This window comes from Pipistrellus hanaki, assembly GCF_964339955.1.
Source record: "Pipistrellus hanaki genome assembly, chromosome: 14".
Taxonomy (NCBI): domain Eukaryota; kingdom Metazoa; phylum Chordata; class Mammalia; order Chiroptera; family Vespertilionidae; genus Pipistrellus; species Pipistrellus hanaki.
Window position 1 is genome coordinate 11713604 of NC_140516.1, and position 19848 is coordinate 11733451.

The 19848-nt window shown below is 47.4% G+C and overlaps 1 protein-coding gene across 22 annotated transcripts in view; it reads left to right on the top strand.

The window, feature by feature from the left end:
- KCNMA1 (potassium calcium-activated channel subfamily M alpha 1) overlaps positions 1-19848 on the top strand; it is a 669950-nt gene that overhangs the window by 327679 nt on the left and 322423 nt on the right. For 17 of the 22 annotated variants that reach the window (XR_014796777.1, XM_084903666.1, XM_084903669.1 and 14 more), the window contains exon 3: positions 3433-3494. Coding sequence is in view for 18 of the 22 variants with exons in the window: in XM_084903666.1 (XP_084759792.1) it covers positions 3433-3494 (62 nt within the window). In the remaining 4 variants the exon portion in view is untranslated. The other 5 variants (XR_014796774.1, XR_014796775.1, XR_014796776.1 and 2 more) reach the window with 5 other exon arrangements.

Genomic DNA, 19848 nt, shown 5'->3' on the forward strand with positions numbered 1-19848 from the left:
GAGAGAGAGAGAGAGAGAGAGAGAGAGAAAGAGAGGGAGAGAGACCGAGAAAGAGGTCCTTTGCTAGGCCTGTAGAAGATGAATCTCTATTGGTTTCATGTCTTCATGGCCAAATCCATAGGATTAATGTGTTTTCTGCAGCACCTGGATCCAGGCTGACATGGTCAAGAGGCATTTATCAAGTTTAAAAATCATATGCACATACCCCCTAGCTGGGTGACTCAGTGGTTGGAGCATCATTCCGTACACCAAAATGTCACAGGTTTGATCCCTGGTGGTGGCACATGTGGAAGGCAACCAATCAATGTGTCTCTCTCTCCTCCATGTTTCTCTCTATCTCTTCCCCTCCCCCTCTCTCTTCCACTCTCTCTAAAAGTCAATGGAAAAATATCCTCAGGTGAGGATTCACAAACAAACAAAAATAACCACATGCACAGTTGTTTCAGTACAGAGAACAGACCCTCTGCCCAACTATGGTTTCATGCCTGGGGCAGGCGGGTGGGTGGGAACTGGGACCTCCTGGAGGGGGAGCCTTCCAGCTGAGCGTTAGGAGCTGAGCTCAGGCCCCCTCAGCAGCAGCCTCAGTCCCTGGAGATTTGGAGGCCGCGTGTCTCCTGGACTTCTTCTCGTCTTGCCTATCAGAGAGAGGCTGATATGTAAGTTTGCATCTTAAGAGGAGAGCAGGAGTCCTTCCCCCCTGCCACTGGCTGCTTTGCTTAAATAAGCGGCACAGTATTTCCCACAGCAGAGGCTGGCGGAGGGGAGATGGGAGAAAGTAGTGTCAGCTGCTTTGGCCTCTCAAGCCTGGGGAATCATCGCCCTTGCAGGAGTGCAATGCTGAGCTCATTTCAGAACAATGTAGAGGCCTTTTGCAAGGACAGTCTTTCCTTTTCTTTCCCCCTTTCCTGTGTCTCCTCCTCTATTCTTCTCCTTCCCCCCAACCCACTTTGCCTTTCCTCTCCTTTCTTCTCCAGCTTTTAATGGAATGAGTTCGTGTCTCCAGCGTGGCCAGTGCTCAGCATTCACATGCACAGGCACGTGCGCGCGCGCACACACACACACACACACACACACAGCCAGATTGACATGGATGAGCCTTGAATCAGCTGTTCATGAATGAAGCAGAGGTCCTTTTCCTCTGTCCTGGCCACGCCCCTTCTCTTTGAGGCATTTTGAGAATGAGGTCAGAGCCAGGATCTAAGGCTTTTGTCTCAGAAATAGCAGGAAGGTCAGAATTAGTCTTCAGCTATTTGCTTTGCTGCCTCAATCAGCTAATAGGGGGGAAAGCAGAGGGTTGCTCACGGTTGGTTTTTGTTTTGTTTCTGTGCATTACTCTGCAAGGAATGAGTGAGTGAGTGTGAGGGGAGGGGTGCAGGTGGCTGCCAGGGTGTTTGCACAGCTCTGTGGTAATTACTGACAGACTACAGGAGTTTCTTGGATTCGACTGGGACATGTTTAGTTTTTAAAACAAAATGGAAAAATAAAATAGGCCCCAATGGTGTCTTAACACTTCCTCTCATGAGGAGAATTTGTCAGGTGCCGTAGAACCACATATTCCCTTTACAGGGTCCAGTTGTTTTAACCAGCAGCTTTTAAATATGGAGCTCACCTTCCTTGCCTGTAGCTCCTTGGAGTTTTGCAGTGTTCTAAATGAATATGCAGATTTCATTTCTGTCAGCCACTGTGGTGCACACACAAGTACAGAAATGTGTGAGCAAGTTTCTCCCCCCTCCCCTCTCTCTCTCTCTCTCTCTCTCTCTCTCACACACACACACACACACACACACACACACACACACACATACACACACATACACACACACACATACACACACACACATACACACACACATACACACACATACACACACACATACACACACACACACACACACACACACACACACATGGCTTGATTCTTACATAGTCTTTACATAAATTGGAGTTTATCTCTATGCACCAGCCAGAGGGATGTTCATAGATGCTCCGCGGAGACTGACACTTCTGACCCTTTCCCTGCTGCAGTTCCTGTAGGAGATTAGCAGGTCTGAAAGGTAGTGTTGCCCCTGGCATCTTACGTGGTGGTGGTGTTTACTTTTTGTTCTCAAGATTAGCATCTGTTTTCTCTTTGAACATCCTTCCAGTTGGACCAGGACTCTCCTCTGTGAAAGATCAAATAAACAAATGAGAATGTGGAGTGAGCAGAGAGACCTCAGTATCGGCCTGATCTGCTACATATTCATCTGATGGGCTTTGGTGTGACAGGTATCCTCGGAAGGGGATGCTGCGCTATAGTTTCTATCAAAGGTGATTACCTTTGAGTGAAGTGTGAAGGAGAACAAGGATTGCCGAGTGGTTGGCCTCATGTACTACCTTATCTGGTTTTCTGTACTTAAACGCTTTCCAAAATGCTCAGAACTGTCCCCCCACTACCACCTCCATGGATATCTGTACAAGCAGCAAATGTGTGTCCTTTCCACAGCTTATTATGAGTTCATTGAAATAAGTACAACTTGAGAGCAACATTGTAAGATCATCTCTACCTAAAAGGATTGACTACTTTGCCTGGATGAACTGTTAGGTTCTGAAAAGACAGAGCTATAGCTAGATGTTCCTGACTTCTAGGAATGAGTGGGAAAGATAAGCTGTGTATGGTCCTAGAAATAATTTAACCTTTTATAAAATTTTTGTATTGAATTTATTGGGGTGACATTGGTTTTATGAATTTTAGTGGAATTATATGGGTTTCTGTCATACATCATCTGTGTATTGTATTGTGTGTTCACCACCCAAAGTCAAGTCCAACTTTCTGTTTTCCAATTGGTATTTCTTGTACAGAAACAGAAATTGAATTTGTGGTCGTCTAGGGCTCGGCTAGCAAAGGAGGATTAGCAGGCACGAGGCATCTTAGTGAGACTATAGTGATGGTTGCAGACCTTGGTATAATTATTCAAAGTCACTGATTGAATTGTACATTTAAAATGGGTGAGTTTTATGGTAGTATGTAAATTACACCTCACTAAAGCTGCTGAAAATTGATATTCCTGTATTTAAGTTCTCTTGGGGCCTACCTCGCATATAATATGAAACATTATATTGCCCCAAATTTTTACCTGCTCTTTTCCCACTGAAGTGTCTTAACTTTGGTGGCAGAGAAGATCCACCCTGAGATTACGGGGCCAGATAAAAACCCCTAAGCATTAGGGTAGGAGTCTGCCCTGACCCCTGTTGGCCAGGAGAGAGGTTGCTGCCCATTGCCAGGTAAGGAGCCAACATAGGGGAGCAAAAGGATGGATTTCCAGGCAGGTCCCAGAAAGCAACTGGCACCAAATTTCTGGGTTGTGGCTACATGTGTCATGAAGTTAAAAAATAAAAAATAAAATCCCAGTGTTGTTCCACCCTTAAATGATGCCTTTCTCTCTTGTTTTGCAGGTTGTCTTAGTCTTTGCTCTCAGCATTGGTGCACTTGTAATATACTTCATAGATTCGTCAAAGTGAGTATTCAAATCCATTGTCTTGCCCTGCTTTCTAACACACTTGTGAGGCCTTATTTACATCCATCAAAGCGTTGCTTTAGCATCAGCCTTCTCGAGAGCCTCCTGTGTGTGGGAGACTTGTAGAGGCAGGTGGGGCTATTGGTCCTGATTTTCTTTATGGGAAGCAAGTTCTTCCAAGGAAGGACTCTGCTGGCTACAATAGGGAGGGAGGGGTATCCGAGTGCTGGGTATTGTTTATGTGTAAATAGCTGTTTCGTGAGTATTTGCACTGCAGAGGCTAAGAGGGTCAGAGAGTTCTGTGCATTTGCAAGCTCTGCGAAGTTTACGTGTCCACCTGGCCAGGGTCTGAGCCATACTTGCCATGACGGTAGGGCTCTTTGCTCATTAGGGTAGGGCTCTTTGCTTTAATCTTATCTGAGGTTGGTTAGAAAGCATGATACTGTCCTTTGTACCTGCCAACTAAATACTCAGCTGAAGCATCACTCCCTAGTGCTTCTTGACTCGGGAGGAAGGAGATGGGACAGAGTTCATGAGGACTCCCAGAGGTGGAGACCATGGCCATCTGAGAATTCCTAGAGTGAACAATCACACACACCTTTGGGTGCCAGCTGAGTGAACTGGTGCTTCAGGGTGAGCCTGGGGTGAGGCCTGTGCCACAGATGGCAAAGGTTTTGTTGGAGGTGGGAGAGGTCGCTGAGCAGAGCTGCCATGTGGTGGCCAGATCTGCCCTGGTCCCTGCAGGCGTCACCCTGGTGCATCATCTGTTCCAGGGATTCTGTTGCAATCTTGATGCTGACAGCATCTGGGAAACTGGAGCTGAGTGGGTCTGGCCGGCCTGTCTGTGATGACATGAGCTGGACACTGGACACTGGCCTTGAGCTCTTTGCCTGTGTTTTTCACTGTGAGAGTGTTTGTAGCTCCTTGAACTCTGTCCCTGGGGTGGCTGCATCTGAGCGTCTGGCCCCAGGATCCTTGCTCGATGCCCCTGTAGGCAGACCCTCTTGTGTCTAAATTCTGAGCTTAGCGTTCTTTCGCTGTGGCTCAGGATGGTACTGTTTCATGTCCACCTAACCTCTGAATGTCTCAGAGGCATCTGGTCACCAGCCAGGAGATTTTGTGACTTGGATGCCAAGGCCAAAATATCATGTTAGGGAAGATAAAGAAAACGCCAGCTCCAATCACCTGCCTCTGGAAATCAGCCACGACTGACAATCTGAGGTCGTTCAGCCTTCCCCGCTCACCAACGGGGGCTGCCTTGACGCAGCTCTGGGCGAGGGTCCTTTAAACTTTCTCAGGAGAGGAGATTCTGCATGCTCCTCCACCAGCTCGCCCTGGCCAAGAAGGAGAAGACGAGCTTTTCAGTCTGGAAAACTCCAAGTGGTATGTCATTGAAGGTAAGCCCCTTCCAAATATCTCCTCTGCATCATTCTGGCCATAATTGAATTGAAGCAAAGATCTCTAAAGCCATCGGTCTTATTTCTCCATTCTCTCCCCAGGCACATCCTGGGGGGTGCATCCCCTGCCCGTTTCCATGCCAGGGCTCAGGAAATGGGTTTGGGCATGCAGTCTGTGTGCCCCAGACAGAGCAAGCCCTGACGTGGAGGTGCGTGTGGCTCTCGTTAGAAGGACAGATGCCTCGGCCCCTTCTTTCCTTTGCCTCTCTTCTTGCTCCTCTGTATTTCCATTAAAATAAAATGCTCTTGTTAGATGGGTCTGAATTGTGTCTTTTTTTACAGTGTCTACTGTGAGGCAGCCATTTGTACTTAGATCCCAGTGGACTCCCACAGGCAAGACCCTCTCCTGGGGCACCGGGCACTACCGCAGGGCCCTTTGGACTTGGTTCTGGTTCTGCTAAGTCCTAGGAAGCTGGCATTGTGGGTCGTTTCTGGTTCTGGTTCTGCAGAGAGCCTACTCCAAGAATGGACCTTCCATTCTGTTCTCAGATTTTCCCTGCGAAGTGCCAACAATCCTAGAACCAAGACTGTCCTCCGTCTCCCTGGGGACTATTCTGGCCTCATCCTAAATAGACTGTGTGGTTTGGCAGAGAGAGACTCCGTACATTGGAAGAGCTGAGGTTTCTGTCGCTCTTTCCAATTTTCATTTGTATTTCTTCCTTTGGTTCTGGAACCATACCCCAAGGTTCTGTCCCTGGGGTGACCTGATCAGCATAGTCAGTACCAAGGAGTCTGCCATCTTTCTGGGGACAGCTGGCAAGCATGCTCAGTTAAGTAAGGAGAGGAATTAGACTCTATAAGATAACCATTATGATAAGTCTAAAGGTTCAGGAATAAAAAAAAATTATCTATTAAAGTAACTATAATTAAGCAAAGTGAACAACATAAAGTGAGATTCTATCCGCACATAAAAAGCTAATGGAATCTAGGTAAAAAACCAGGCTATAAATTCTTAATTTCCATCTTTTTCATTCAAAACTGTCATCAGTTTTATCCTCTCGTGGTTTTGCTGGTTATTGGAAAGAAATGAGCATCTTGAAAATAAATCTTTAAACTTCTCTTAGAATTTATATGAAATCATTATCCTGGGGAAAAATAGAAGTGTACAGTATTCTTCAGATGAATTTTAGTTGGTATTTATACCCTTCAAATGAATGAATAACTTAAAAGACAATCTATAGGCCTTCCTTTGTGTGAACCTGAACTGGTCAGACATTGTCAGTTAAAATGATGTGTTTCGGTGATTTTTAACCAGAGCTGGCCTCCCCCAGATGGTGGGGAATTCCTTGGCAACACAAATTCAAGGTGTGAGGCTCTGCAGGTTCAGTGCCAAGACAGGCCCGTTCAGGTTATGCGAGAGGACAGGTGGACTGGGTGGTTCTTCTCCTTCCTTGTGGCAGCAGGTGAGGCCGGCACTGCTGAAAAGTGCGGTAGTTGAAGGGCAAAAGATCTTTTTGACATTTCACTGCTTATTTGCTGTCAAGAGGCTGTGGGTACGTTATTTCCCAATATATATTCTCAGCCTCACGTTGTTTTCTTTTCCATTGTTAGGCCAAGGTGATCCGTGAGCAGTTCTTGTGCACTTATGGCTTTGAGAAGCCCTTCCTTGGGTATTATTTTTCCCCGTGATCACGGAGGGGGGAGTGGGGGGCGGGGGGGGGATCACGTGGGCAGCTTTGAGTGGTTGCTATGAGCTAAGACAGAATGTCCTCATGACTTCTGGAGTTGAGACCAAGTGAGAATGACCTTTTTTTTTAAAAAAAATATATTTTATTGATTTCTTATAGAGAGGAAGGGAGAGGGCTAGAGAGCTAGAAACATCGATGATGAGAGAAACATTGACCAGCTGCCTCCCGCACACCCGCTACTGGGGATGTGCTCGCAACCAATGTACATGCCCTTGACCAGAATCGAACCTGGAACCTTTCAGTCTGCAGACCGACGCTCTGTCCACTGAGCCAAACCGGTTTCGGCGAGAATGACCTTAAACTGTGTTGAAATTATGCTCCCACCCAAGGAGAGGAGGCTGTTGCACCAAATCTTTGGACAGACATCAGTGTCAATTCCTTAACAGACTCAGAGATGCATTAAGCCCGCTACCCACAGCCATCCCATCCCCCAGAAGGTACCCATCAGTTAGCCACAGGAGACAGGGACAGCCCAAAAGAAATAACTCCATTAAAAAAAAAAACCAACTATATTATTATTGATATCAGAGAGGAAAGGAGAGGGAGAGATAGAAACATCAATAAGAGAGAACCATTGATTGGTTGCCTCCTGCAAGCCCCCCACTAGGGATCAAGCCTGAAACCTGGGCATATGCCCTGATTGGGAATCATACCTTGACCTCCTGGTTCATAGGTCGATGCTTAACCATTGAGCCACATCAGCTGGGCAGGAACTCCATTTTTGTTCCATTCTTTTTAAAGGTACTATGCCCCGTTTTAGGCATGCCTCACTCCAACTCCTAATTCTGATGTCTCTTGTTTACATCAACACTTTCTTCTCATACACCCTGCTATTCGGAGAAACAGAGATTTAAAAAAAAAAATGTACCATAAGTCAAAAACAATTTTAAAAATAAAAGTGCCCTTAGATGTCCTGTGGGTGATGATGTCATCATGGCTGACCCAACCCTGTCAGTTTTCTCCCTTTAACATAAAACAGTGATTCTTCCCTAATAGATGAGGGAACAGAAAGCCCCAGGATGCCAGTGAGAGTGCAGGATTCATGGCTTGCATAATGCAGCAGTTCCTGCTGCTTCTAGAATTTCAAGAGGAAGTTGGAAGAGAGAGAGGCTCGGGGCCCTGGGAATTTGCCCTTTTCCAGGGGCATTCTGGGAAAGGATGACTCACCTGTGAATATATTCATTGCTTTGATTCATGTTTAAACTCTGCTGCTTTTTAGGCTGTAGTTATGTGGATTATGAATATTTAATATTGCGTATACTGAAAATGAAGGTCAAATCCTGCTTACGTGACTTCAAGGCAGACTCCTGTCTATGCCAGGCAAGCTGCCTGCTGATAGCAGAGTAAAGCTGAAAGGTCACACATTGTTAAAATGACTTCATTTGCTCCAGAATGGCTGGTCCGCAGTGGGGGGCTACTTTCTGGTTATTCTGTTGGCTTCTGCTATCTTCTTTTGGCTTCTGGTATCTTCTCTTGGCTTCTGGTACTGGCAGCTGTTTGGGATGTGGCCATAAGGAGGAGGGAGCGAACAGCAGCACTGGGTTTGGAGAGCAATCTCATTTAACGGCTGAATGCCAGGGTAACAGCGGGATTACGGTGTGAAAACGGCCTTGCCCTCGTCTTGAAAAGTTTACGTTTGTGTTCAGTAATCCATTCATTTTGCATCCATTCATTCGCTTGAAACACCTTCAGAGTGATAATGCTGAGTATTTCCCACTTGGTAAAATTGCTATGGTTAGTTATGGTCAAGGAAGACTGTTTTTAAGATTGCAATAGAAAATGACCAGACTGTTTTTATGGTCTCTGGAAATAAAACTGGCCCCAAGTATGTAATAGGGATATCCAGAGCTTTAGCAGAAATGGACAGTCATCCAGCTGCTTACCTGCCCCAGTCTTCACAGGCCAGGCCTCCCATTCCCTCAGCCAAAACTTTCTCCTACAGAGGGAAGGGAAGGGCCGGGGTTGGAGGGAATTACATTCGATGATCACATGCCTGTATGGAGTATAGTGCTAAGCACTTTAAGATAAATAACACAAGCAGTCCTGTCAGAGTCTTCTGACTGCATCATAGAGTAGGTAGTACAGCATTCCCACTTACAGGTGAGGCCGAAGCTGCAATGTTTGCCCCAAACCACGTAGCTAAGAAATTGTAGAGCCTGGCTTTGAATCCAGCATATCTCAAAGCATCGCTCTTCCATGTCAAGAAGTGTAATTCCAGGCTGTGGAAGCCACTCAATGGGTTTAATGAGGAATTGCAAGAGTGAGAGGTCCCTTAGCCTCACACCTCCTCTCCCCCCAGTCACCTGTCTTGTTGGCCCTCTTGTTCTCTATCTCCCCACTTCTCACCTTTGGAGCCACATTTGAAAGTCAGCAGTGCTGATGAGGTTCCTATAACAGCTTTCTTCCTACGACATGGGATGTGTGGGACAGATCCCTGGGACATGTGCTGCCTGATGTCTCTTTGGACCTTGATCCGTTTCTCCTGAATTTGGTTTACTAAGACTATGTTCTCTTCTATCTCAGGGAGTAGCAGCATTTTGTGATGGGCTGGGGTCAGGTTAGAAGAGAACAAGGAAAGATGCTGCTTCTCCAGGGCTCTTCCCGCTGAAGGGATTCTTCCTCAGCAGAAAGACCCTTTGCCCTCCCCCCTTGCATACCCTGTTTCCCCGAAAATAAGACAGTGTCTTATATTAATTTTTGCTCCCAAAGATGCGCTAGGTCTTATTTTCAGGGGATGTCTTATTTTTCCATGAAGAAGAATACGGTACACATTTATTGTTAAATGAAAATAAAGGAAATTTATTACCTGTATACGGTATGGTAGTACGGTGGTTGTCAACACAAACCAGACAAACTGTGAATCCTACAGTATCAAGAATTTACTCATTTATTCAATGACAATCATGCCATCATCTTCTGGAACATCATCATAACAATGCAATTCCTGAATTTCCTGGTGAATTTCTTGTGACTCCATTTCTTTCAGAATCAGTGGACCAAATCTCTCATGTTTAGCCTAAGGGGGCCTTATTTTCGGGGGATGCCTTATATTTCACTCAGAAGGAAGACTGTAAGTAGGTCTTATTTTCGGGGAAACACGGTAGTTCTCTGTGCCAGTAATTGCCATGCTAACAGACATAACGCAGAGGCCCTGCGTCCCATTAGATAGGTTATTGTATCTCACAAGAGAGCCACAGAATGTAGGTAGTTCTTGTGTGCCTAGAAAGCTAGTGTTGTCAAACCAATGGGCTCTAGGAAAGTGTGGCCCAACGATGTTCCCATGGAGGTCTTTGCAATGAATTTTAGGTGTCTGGCTTCCTCCTCCGGGCTTGTTCTTAGTGACTGTGCACACGGGTTGACACTGCACCTCCCACATGCCCACCCTCCTGGCAGGCGCCCGGCAGAGCTGGGAAGTCAGCCTAGGCCACCTCCATGCCAATGTAGTGTAGACTGTGAAGTACAGGGAGCGCTCCTGTAACCGGCCGCATTCACACACCCCTTGCCCCGCAGCATGAAGAGCTGGGCAGCCCAGGCAGAGAGGAGGCTCTGTGCCTGGCTCCTTTGAGGAACCGGGCCCTTCGAGGTCGGATTCTGAGAAATTCCCTTCAGCTCTCCGCCTTCTCTTTTTTGAGAAGCCATGGCCAGCCTTTAACCTTTGTCTAGGAAATCAACATGAATCCCTGTGTGTGTAAAACATCTCCCTATTCTTTTCTTTTTTTTCCTTTTAAAACACCCCCCCCCCCCCCCCCCCCAATTTTCTTCCTCTTTCCCTGACATTTTTATTGCTGGGCTTTGGTTTGGAAAATTATGGGTAGGGAAAGTTCAAGGGCAGGATGTGCAGAGCAGCAATGCACATCTGTGAAGGGAACACAACAGGAGGGCTGGCAGCTGTTGAGAGAATGGGGTGTCAGGTGGTGGAGGAGCTGAGCGTGCTGGAGGGAGGCGGAGGGAGGGGGAGACGCCTGAGGGGCAAAGAGGCTGTAAGTAACTCCCAATGGGAAGTCCTTGTGCCCTTTCAGAATTTAACCTCGAAAGGCAACAATTGAGCCTCTGACATGGGAGAGACTCTCACCCAACTATTCTACCTTGTCTAGTTTTCCAAATTGCCTTTCTCAACAGTTGGGTATAAACGGGCAGAGAAGATGGGTGGAGAACATGCCAAACGAATAAGCGCTCTCCCTCTTTCCCCTCCACACTCTGAGGGAGTCTCAGAGCTGGGCACAGAGCATCACTTTGTGGTAGGTAGGTATCCCCTGCAACCGCGTGTAGGAGGGAACTGCTTCTCTTTGACGTTTCCTTGGAAAAGAATCAGGGCCTATGTTAGGAAAGAGAGAGGGGATAGAGCTTGACCTCCCAAATTTGCTGGAAAAGGCAACTTCAGAATAAAATGTTAGAACTGGAAGAGGCTTCAGAGTCCACCTGGGCCCGTTCTCTAGCCTCAGCCTTTTCTCCTGCAGGATGAGGACTAAGTGACCTGCTCAAGGTCATCTCAGTAGCCAGGGGCAGGGTTGGAGCCTGAAGTCAGAGTCAGAGCACCTTTCCACTTCATCTCTAATTCTTCTTGTTGTTTTTTTTTTTTTTTCCTCTCTCTTTACAAAATAAATAATAAACAAAGATGTGATAACGAATATTATCCATTGGATAGTGAAGGAAATCATGACCTTTTATGATAGTTCTGGAGTTTCACCCTGTTATCGTGGGGGAACTTTGGGGCCATGGAGAATAGAGATCATCTCAGGTGGGATAAATCAAACCCGGCCAGATGGCTGCTTGGGAAAACTTTAGTTCACCCTCCTTGGCAAGAGGCCTTGGATTCCCTGATTTCATGACTCTGCTACTCCTTCCTCCCCCCACCCCCATACTGCTTCAGAGGGAGAAGTAAGAGTTCACGAACTCTGTTGTGGAAGATTAACAAGGCTGAACACATTTGTGTGGCCTGTTTGGAATTTGTTATGCAAAACCTTTCAGGATTTTTGCCTAATTGCTTATTTGTTTATCTTGTAAAAACACTATCTGATAACTGTAAATAATACCTACTGTACTTTCGAAAATCAGAATGAATTATTTCTTCTCATCATCTCTAGAATTTAAAAAGAAAGCTATAAATGAGCAGACACTGTCTTAGCCTCTTGTTTCTTTTTAAAAAGTTATTACTTCTGCCTTGGCTGGTATGGCTCAGTTGGTTGAGCATGGTTCCATGCACCAAAAGGTCACAGGTTAGATTCCAGGTCAGGGCACATGCCCAGGTTGCAGGTTCCATCCCCAGTAGGGTGTGTGCAGGAGACATGCCATCCATGTCTTCTCTCCCTTCTCTCTCTCTCTCTCTCTCTCTCTCTCTCTCTCTCTCTCTCTCTCTCTCTCTCTCTCTCTCTCCCCTCCCCTTCTCCTTCCCTTCCTCTCTCTGTCAAAAACAAAACCTCAACACAATATAAAAACACATTAAAAAAATTAAAAGAATGATTTAAAAATTAAAAGAATGTTGCTTCAGGGCAAATGAAGAGAATGTATCTCCTTGCAGATCCAGCTAGTTAGTTGTCTTTTCTAAAGTAGCCTGTGTTTAACCCACAAGTGGTATGCAGCTTTTCCTCATGGAACACCCCAGTCCTTTACCTGAAGTCACACCAGGTGAGCCTTCAGCATCTGCTGAGAGACCCGGTCGGAGCCAGCTGGAGAGACAGGAGCTCAGAGTCCTTTGATGGAAACACAAGGGCAGGGCTCATGCTTGACACAGTCATGGCGGTGCTGAGGTATGGGCGCAACTATTTCGGCTTCCACGTGGGATTTATGGGCTGCAGACAGGAGTGGAACTGTGACCTCTGTCTCTGCTTTTATCCCCTTGTCCTTCCTCCTGTCAGCCTGACAAGCTGGTCAGTGATGAGTCATTCCTGGCTTAGAAATAGAGTCCCTTGCAGCGAGGATGCCCTTGGGACTTCTTGATGCATATGTCACTGTTCCCAGAACTTGGGAGGTGGGAGTGTGTGTGTGTGTGTGTGTGTGTGTGTGTGTGTGTAGGGGGCAATCCTGTCCCGCCTATAAACCAATGGGAAAGCATAGCATGAAGGGACGGGCAACCTGTCTCATCATCACAACAGGGATGACACTGAGAGCCGTGTACATGTGCTCTCAGGAGCAAGTAACAGACTCCATTAGGTACAGACTTGTGTGCAAGGCATGTTGCTAGGCTTGGGGCATTTTATATATGATGTAGAAGACTGGTTCTTCTCCACTGGGATGTTTGCTATATATCTAATTTACAAGGATCAGGAATGCCCCGACAAAAAAAAATATATAGGAAACATAAGATAATAAAACAAGGTAACAAGTGAAATATATAATCAATTACTGATTACTGATAGGAACATTGCTAATGTTAAGTGCTGGAGGTTGAGAAGCTGAAAAGGTAGCTGGATGTTTATGGGGAGTTTTGCTCTGGGGAGGTTTTGAGTTGAGGAAACAGAAAACTCAGTCTCCCCAGGTCTGGGCTCCACAGTGGGGCTGTCACGACAGCCTACACTCGGCCTCTTGGCTTATATTTTTGGTGTGTGCTGAGTCCAGAAGGAGCCTGACCAGAAGCCCTAATGAGGTTTAGGATTGAAAATACTTCAAGGATAGCAAGACAGTCAGAGAAGCAGACAGTCTCTGATGGTGATGTCCTCTTCTCCATGTGCCCGTGATGAAAAGCTTTGGAAATGTCCTGGAGTGGCCGAGTGGACGAAGTCCACTCCCTCTTTTTGGTGCTTCGGCCAGCAGGCAGTATGCCTTTCAGGGGCCTTGCTTATGAGCTTGCCACACGCAGAGTATCCAGGGATGAGGAGGGAGGACAGCCGTGGCATGTGAGGCGGTGCGGTCCACAAAGCCCACCGCCCGGCCTGATCTGTTCTTCTGGAGCCGGCGTAAGCCTGCAGGGCCCCTTGGGATTTTCATGAGCTCTGTGTGCCTTCTGGGTTCCTTTCTTATAAAGAATATCAACAGTTTATCTTATGGCTGTGTTTGTATAAAGATGAATATAATCCGGGCTGGAATCACTATTACATATTCATTATGATTACAGTGACTTTTCTCTTCTGACTTTAAACAAATAAAAATGAAGACATTTTCCTGGGTGGGATCGGCACTGAGCCCGCCGTGCCTGGTGGAGGAGTCGGTGCTGTCCCCTCCTTGCCCGTCAGCCTCATCCGGCTGTAAGTTTTCAGAGATGAGAAAACACGCCAGAGACAGATGCCTCCCACCACACTCCTGCCCATGCCATCTTACAAAAATAAAAATAAATGTTTCATAGCAAACCACACCTTATGCCTCAGACTTGGGGAATATTAGCTTCTGCAACCCAACATTTTCCATAATGGCACCTGCGGATATGTGCACAATGAAGAGACGAACAATCGTGTTGCTTTTCTGCCCAGTTTTTGAGAAACATGTGCTTTGTCCATTCTTACACCTGAAAATGAACTTGGTCTCCTTAGGAGATCGGTTCCCTGAGAATACCACTGTGAAAAAAAGCACTTCCTATTTCTGAGGTTTGCACGCTCCAGGAGGCAGAGGCAGGCGGATGTGAGAAAGAGAGGAGCAGGTCCGGGAGGCCTGGGGTGAGCAGAGAGCTCATCGTCCCCAGGTCCAGGGTACTGTGCCCAGCAGTAATGCAGACTCTTGTAGGCAGTTCTGCCCCTGTACCAAAGACAGAGGCTGGGCTGTATGTCGAATCTCCAGTTCTAAAATGCTGCCCAGGACTCTGAAACTTTTAAGGTGCTCTCAAGCCAACCAAAACACTGCCGTGGTCCACATTTGGGCCTCCCGTTTGCAGTATCTGTTTTCAACGGTGTCTCTTTTTGGTCTCGATTAGTTCTGCTCCCAGAGTACCAGAAAATGTCCTTAGTTCTTGGTCTTCTATCTCCCCCAAAGGGCCCCTTCTCTCTCCAGGAGGAGAGACCTTGGCCTCTAGTTGCTCTGGCTCATTTCCAGCAGAACACACTTTCAAAGGGTGCTTAAGTCAGTGCCCACTTTTCTCCAGGCAAATACTGTATGTCACAGCAATAAATCTCCCACAACTTACTGTAAATCCCCAGAGCTGCATAGCACGAGCTCTCCGTCATCCCTGAGAATAACGGCGCGAGGACCTCATAAACATACACTCTGTTTGTTTAAGAGCTGCAAGCGCTTTTTAAACATGGTTGCTAGGTGCACAAGAGTGTATTTTCCAGGACATAAATGGAAGCGAACATAACCCCCTTAAATTGTCAGATTCTTTCTGAGAAAAAGAGGCCCAAAGCTGTCTGCTTTGCCGTTGTGTTGACTTGACCAAAACAGTGTGGCGACACTAGCGTGTAAGTGTTGACAATTGGTCAAAACGATCTTCTGACTTACTTGGCTCTATGGACACATGATGGGAACCTTGGTTGGTTTATTTTCTGGCATGTGTGGCTGTGACGACGCGGGCTAGCACAGATAAAGCCTGACTGTAGACTTCGTCAATATTAAAGTTTGCAGTTTGTTGGGCATTACGGTCAACACTTACTCATTTGATTCTCATGCAGTGGTCCCTTCAAAACAAAATTGGAAGCACCTCTGGACCTTTCTTCCCGATATGATCCCAAATCTTAGCTCCTCCCACACTTTCCAGCCTTTCACTTTTTGCATGTTAGAGCAGCGTTCGCTGTGCTTAGGTGCAGAGTCTAGAGCAGTGGTTCTCAACCTTTCTAATGCTATGGCCCTTTAATATAGTTCCTCATGTTGTGGTGAACCCCAACCATGAAATTATTTTTGTTGCTACTTCATAACTGTAATTTTGCTACTGTGATGAATCGTAATGTGAATATCTGTGTTTTCCAATGGTCTTAGGTGACCCTGCTAGCAGTTCTCAACCTGTGGGTCTCGACTGTAGATTTTTACATTACCATTACATACAACATGGATATTTACATTACAATTCATTACTAGTAGAAAATTATAGTTATGAAGTAGCAACGAAAATAATTTTATGGTTGTGGGTCACCACAACATGAGGAACTGTATTAAAGGGTCTCGGCATTAGAAAGGCTGAGAACCACTGGTCTAGACCGTAGGTATTTTCAGAGCTGGGGAAAAGATGATGGCTTCATTAAGACAACCCAGAATGCCCCAGGCCCCAGCTGTTTCATCATCCGGCTTCTGAATGGAAAACACCTATCCCCCTTTCAGCTGTCATGATTCTCTCAGGAAGAAAATGTGGGTGTGGCTCCAGGGCCTGCCTGCCTGCCTGCCTGCCTGTTAGATGCTAGGATTTACTGCAGGCACATGTCCTTCCATCCCATGTTCCTCTTCACGCCCAGACAGAGAGCCCAGCTCTTCCCTCGAGAGATAGGGTTTTCACCTCTCCCCCCGCCACACACACCGAAGATGCTCAGCACCCAGTGAGACCCGCTGCATGTGATGTTGAAGCCCGGGACGGGATGGAGAGAAAGGGGAATGCAAGGATGCTCTTAGACGACTCCACCTGGCACTGCTTTTTCCTGCAGCAGCATGAGGCAGTGGGTGAGGAGCGCACTAAGGATTTTCCGTCGTCAGAATGGCATGAACAGGCATCAGAAGGCAAGGAGCGCACTAAGGATTTTCCGTCGTCAGAATGGCATGAACAGGCGTCAGAAAGGCATTAATAACAGGCGTGCTCTGGGCGGCCCATCAGTACCTTGGAAAACACTCTGCTATCGAGTGTTGGGGAGACTGGGGGTGGACCAGGAGGGGCATTTGGTGGCCGCCTATGTGCACATGCTTGGCTGAGGCACCAGTGAGTAAGAGCTGGAACCTACAGCGACGAAAACTAGCAGGCGATGAGTGTGGATGGCACGTGCAATGGTGGTGCTTCTTTTGTGGGACCAACACCCCTTTGGGAATTGGCTGAGGCCGTAGGGATTTTGCTGGTTGGGGAGCCTGATACTGTCTGTGGACCCCAAGCCAAGGATTCCTGCTGGGTAGGGTGGTTCACCTGCTCCTTCCTGTGTCTTTTGCCCTGAAGATCACATGGCAGACAGAGGGCAGTCTCCACAGGGCCGGCAGCCACCCCCCTTTTGCTGCAAATCACTGCAGTGTGTTTTCTATCATTGAGCAGGTGCCCCCTTTCCCAAGTGCATTTGCAACCTTGACCGTGTGGGGACGGTGCTGATGAAACCAGGGAAGGGCAGCCCCATGCTTAGTTCCAGGCCACAATGAACGTATGTGGGGGGAGGGGTCCTTAGGGCGGAGCCTATACACGCTTTGGTTGCTTCTCCTAACGCTACCGGTTAGCACCTGTTTTTAAGGGAAGATTTCCTCTTTAGGCTGCAAATCAGGGAGGTCGGTCATCTCCAGCCGAGATCCCATCCAAGCTCCATCTGGGGCACCAGCACCCGGGCACTACTGGGCTGCCCAGACAGGTGCCAGCAGCTGCCAGTTCTCCTGAGGGCTGTGTCTCACCCACAGCTGGGGAGCCGCTGGGGACCTCGGTGGGCTCCTCCCACCAGGCTCCACACCAGCTTGACAGAAAACAGAAGAGCAGCTTCATAGAAAAGCCCATATCCCTGGAAGCCCTGTCCCTCAGATGTCTTCCTGTCTGCACCTGTCTCCAAGCCAACAGGCTGTGACAGTTTAATTGGTGAGAGGAAGGCGGGCAGAGAGAAGCAGGCAGGAATAAGTGGCACCCGGGAAGAAGGAGACTCCCACAGGGAAAGAGGAGACTCCCCTGAGATGAGCGAGGAGAACATGACAGATGGCTGAGAGGCTGCGCAGAGGCAGGTCCTGACGCAGGCTTGCGAAGAGCGCTGGCTGGCTGAAGAGAACCATCCCCAGCTGCCCAGCTGCCTCCTTCCCCGGCTGCCTCCTTCCCCGGCCAGTGTGTGCACTGGGCACTGAGGGACCATGAGATGGGCTGGAGGCTGAGGCCTGGGTGGGAGTCGGTGTGAAGGAAGGACAGTGACACCGAGCACTTAGCAGCTGGATTTAGAGCCAGACCTTCCTGGGCTTGGTCCTGCTCTGCTTGAGCGCTATAGCTGTGTGTCCCCGGGCAAGTGAGTTAACCTTTCCCAGGTGTGAGGTCTTTACTTGGAGACGTGGGTGAAGATGGTGAGGAGAGACAAGGATAACACCTCCCTGAGGTCCTGGGGGGGAAAGGATGAGATGATGTATGTAACAGCTCTTAGTGCAGTGCCCGGCATGGAAGTGGCCACAGAAGTATTAGATGTTGTCCTTTGGAGGTGGGTTTTGAAGCTTTTCATCAGGTCTTTAGGGAGACAAGGTGTAAACACTAAAGTTAAGGAATAAGGCCAGGGAAGCCCACTGAGCCTCAGGGTTGAGAGTTTTTCTTGGGGCTCAATCACTTAGACTTGGGGGACTGTCCTCTGTTTTCAGTCATCTTGGAGACTGACAGATACCACATGGCTCCAAGCCCATCACCATTTATTATGTTGTTAGACTTCCTAGTGTGGTTACCCACCACACACACATACACACACACACACACACACACACACACACACACACACACCCCTTCATATTGTTACTATCTCCCTGACCCAAGATGCCCAGGCAAAGACCTTTATCAGGCATGACATCCCAAGGGCTTAGAGATTACCTTCCAGAAGTGAGGGTCAAGATCACACCTGTCTCTGGGCAAAGCTAACATCCTTACAGCAGAGTCAGTGAGGAGTGTGGGTGGGGGCCGGTCCTGTGAGCACAGGCTTGAGTAGCAGAGCAGAGGGAAAGCTACTTCACCCAGTCTGGGGTTTCCAGGGTATGTCAATGTCAGTAGAATCACTGTGGAAAACAACGTGATGATCCATCTCTTCGGCCCCTGTGTCTCAGGCTGGGTAACTCGTCAGGTGAGCCAGCAGCTGGAAAAATGAAATTGGGCACAAGGGACAGGAAGTAAGCCACCCGATGTCTGCTCCTCATGTGGGTGAGCTGCCCTGGGCCTTTCATTTAACCCCATTTGCTTCCGTCTCCAGGTGGCCAGGACACTTCCTGTGCCCTGTTCCTTTGCAGACCAGATAGATGGGCCTACAGGTGCCCTTGGCCACTTTGAAAAGGAGAACATCTCTCTCCCTGCTCCAATGTAACTTCCTGCTGTAAGGCCGGAGGAGGTCAAACCCAGAAAACAGCGAGACTGCAAGCTGGGGACAAAATGCAGGCCCGGCACGCCATCAGGCCACGCTGCCCCCTTGCCACCTGACAGATGAGCCCATCTCCAGCCAGAGACAGTTGGTAATTGTGCAATCAAATTAACGTGGATTTCAGCTTAATGAAGTGCTTAATGTCCTGAATGAGACTGAGCCCTAATATTTAGAGAAGCAAGCTGGACTCCAGGAAAGACAAGAGCAGACCTCGGTTCATGCCCATTAGTATTAATTGTGCTCGCAAATGAAACCTTTTCAGAAATTCATCCTTCATGTGAGGCCCGGTCCTGCTGTGTTTTTGCTGTGGGTTCTTCCTGCTGTGGCTCATAAACAGGACAGTGGAAGGAACATTTTACTGGAAATCTCTGCCGAACTCCCGTCCTAGGGCAGATTTTTTTCACGGCATCTCGATTTTCTCAATTGCAGAGCAAGAAACATCTTTCTCTGAAATCTCTATTTTTGTCCCTCAAAGTGACTTACTTTTTGGAGTTAAAGATTGATACTCTGGGGGCAGGTTGACCTGGTGATAAATCTCCCCTCTCTTACTTACCAGCTGAGTGACCTTAAGGAGAACTTAACCTCTCTGAGCCTTAGTTTCCACTACTGTAAATATGAATGATAATAATTCCTGTTCCTTGGTACTAAGAACAGTCAATGAGATACTGCATGTAAAGCACATAGCACAGGACATAGGACATATTAGTGCTGATTAAATCCGGTTGATGTTATAAATGGGAAATTACTTTCAGGATGAATTATGCATCACTACCTTGGTATCAGGAGTTTTTATTTTCATTAAGCTGATGATTTAGCTCTTGCTTAGAGAATTACTGATGATTCAGTATTTAACTCAATAAATATTTATTGAATAGCTATTACGTGCCAGGCACTGTTTTAAGCTCTAGGCACTTCCAATTGTAGTGTCAAAGGGAGACACGTTGGCAGATAAGTAAGCTAATTTCAGTTGATGATCAGTGCTGGGAAGAAAATTAAGACACTAGTGGGGAAAGCAGGATTTATTAACTTTTTTTGTGCTGAGAACTCCTTTGGTAGTCTAATGAAGAGCATGACTCCCTTTTCAGAATATCTA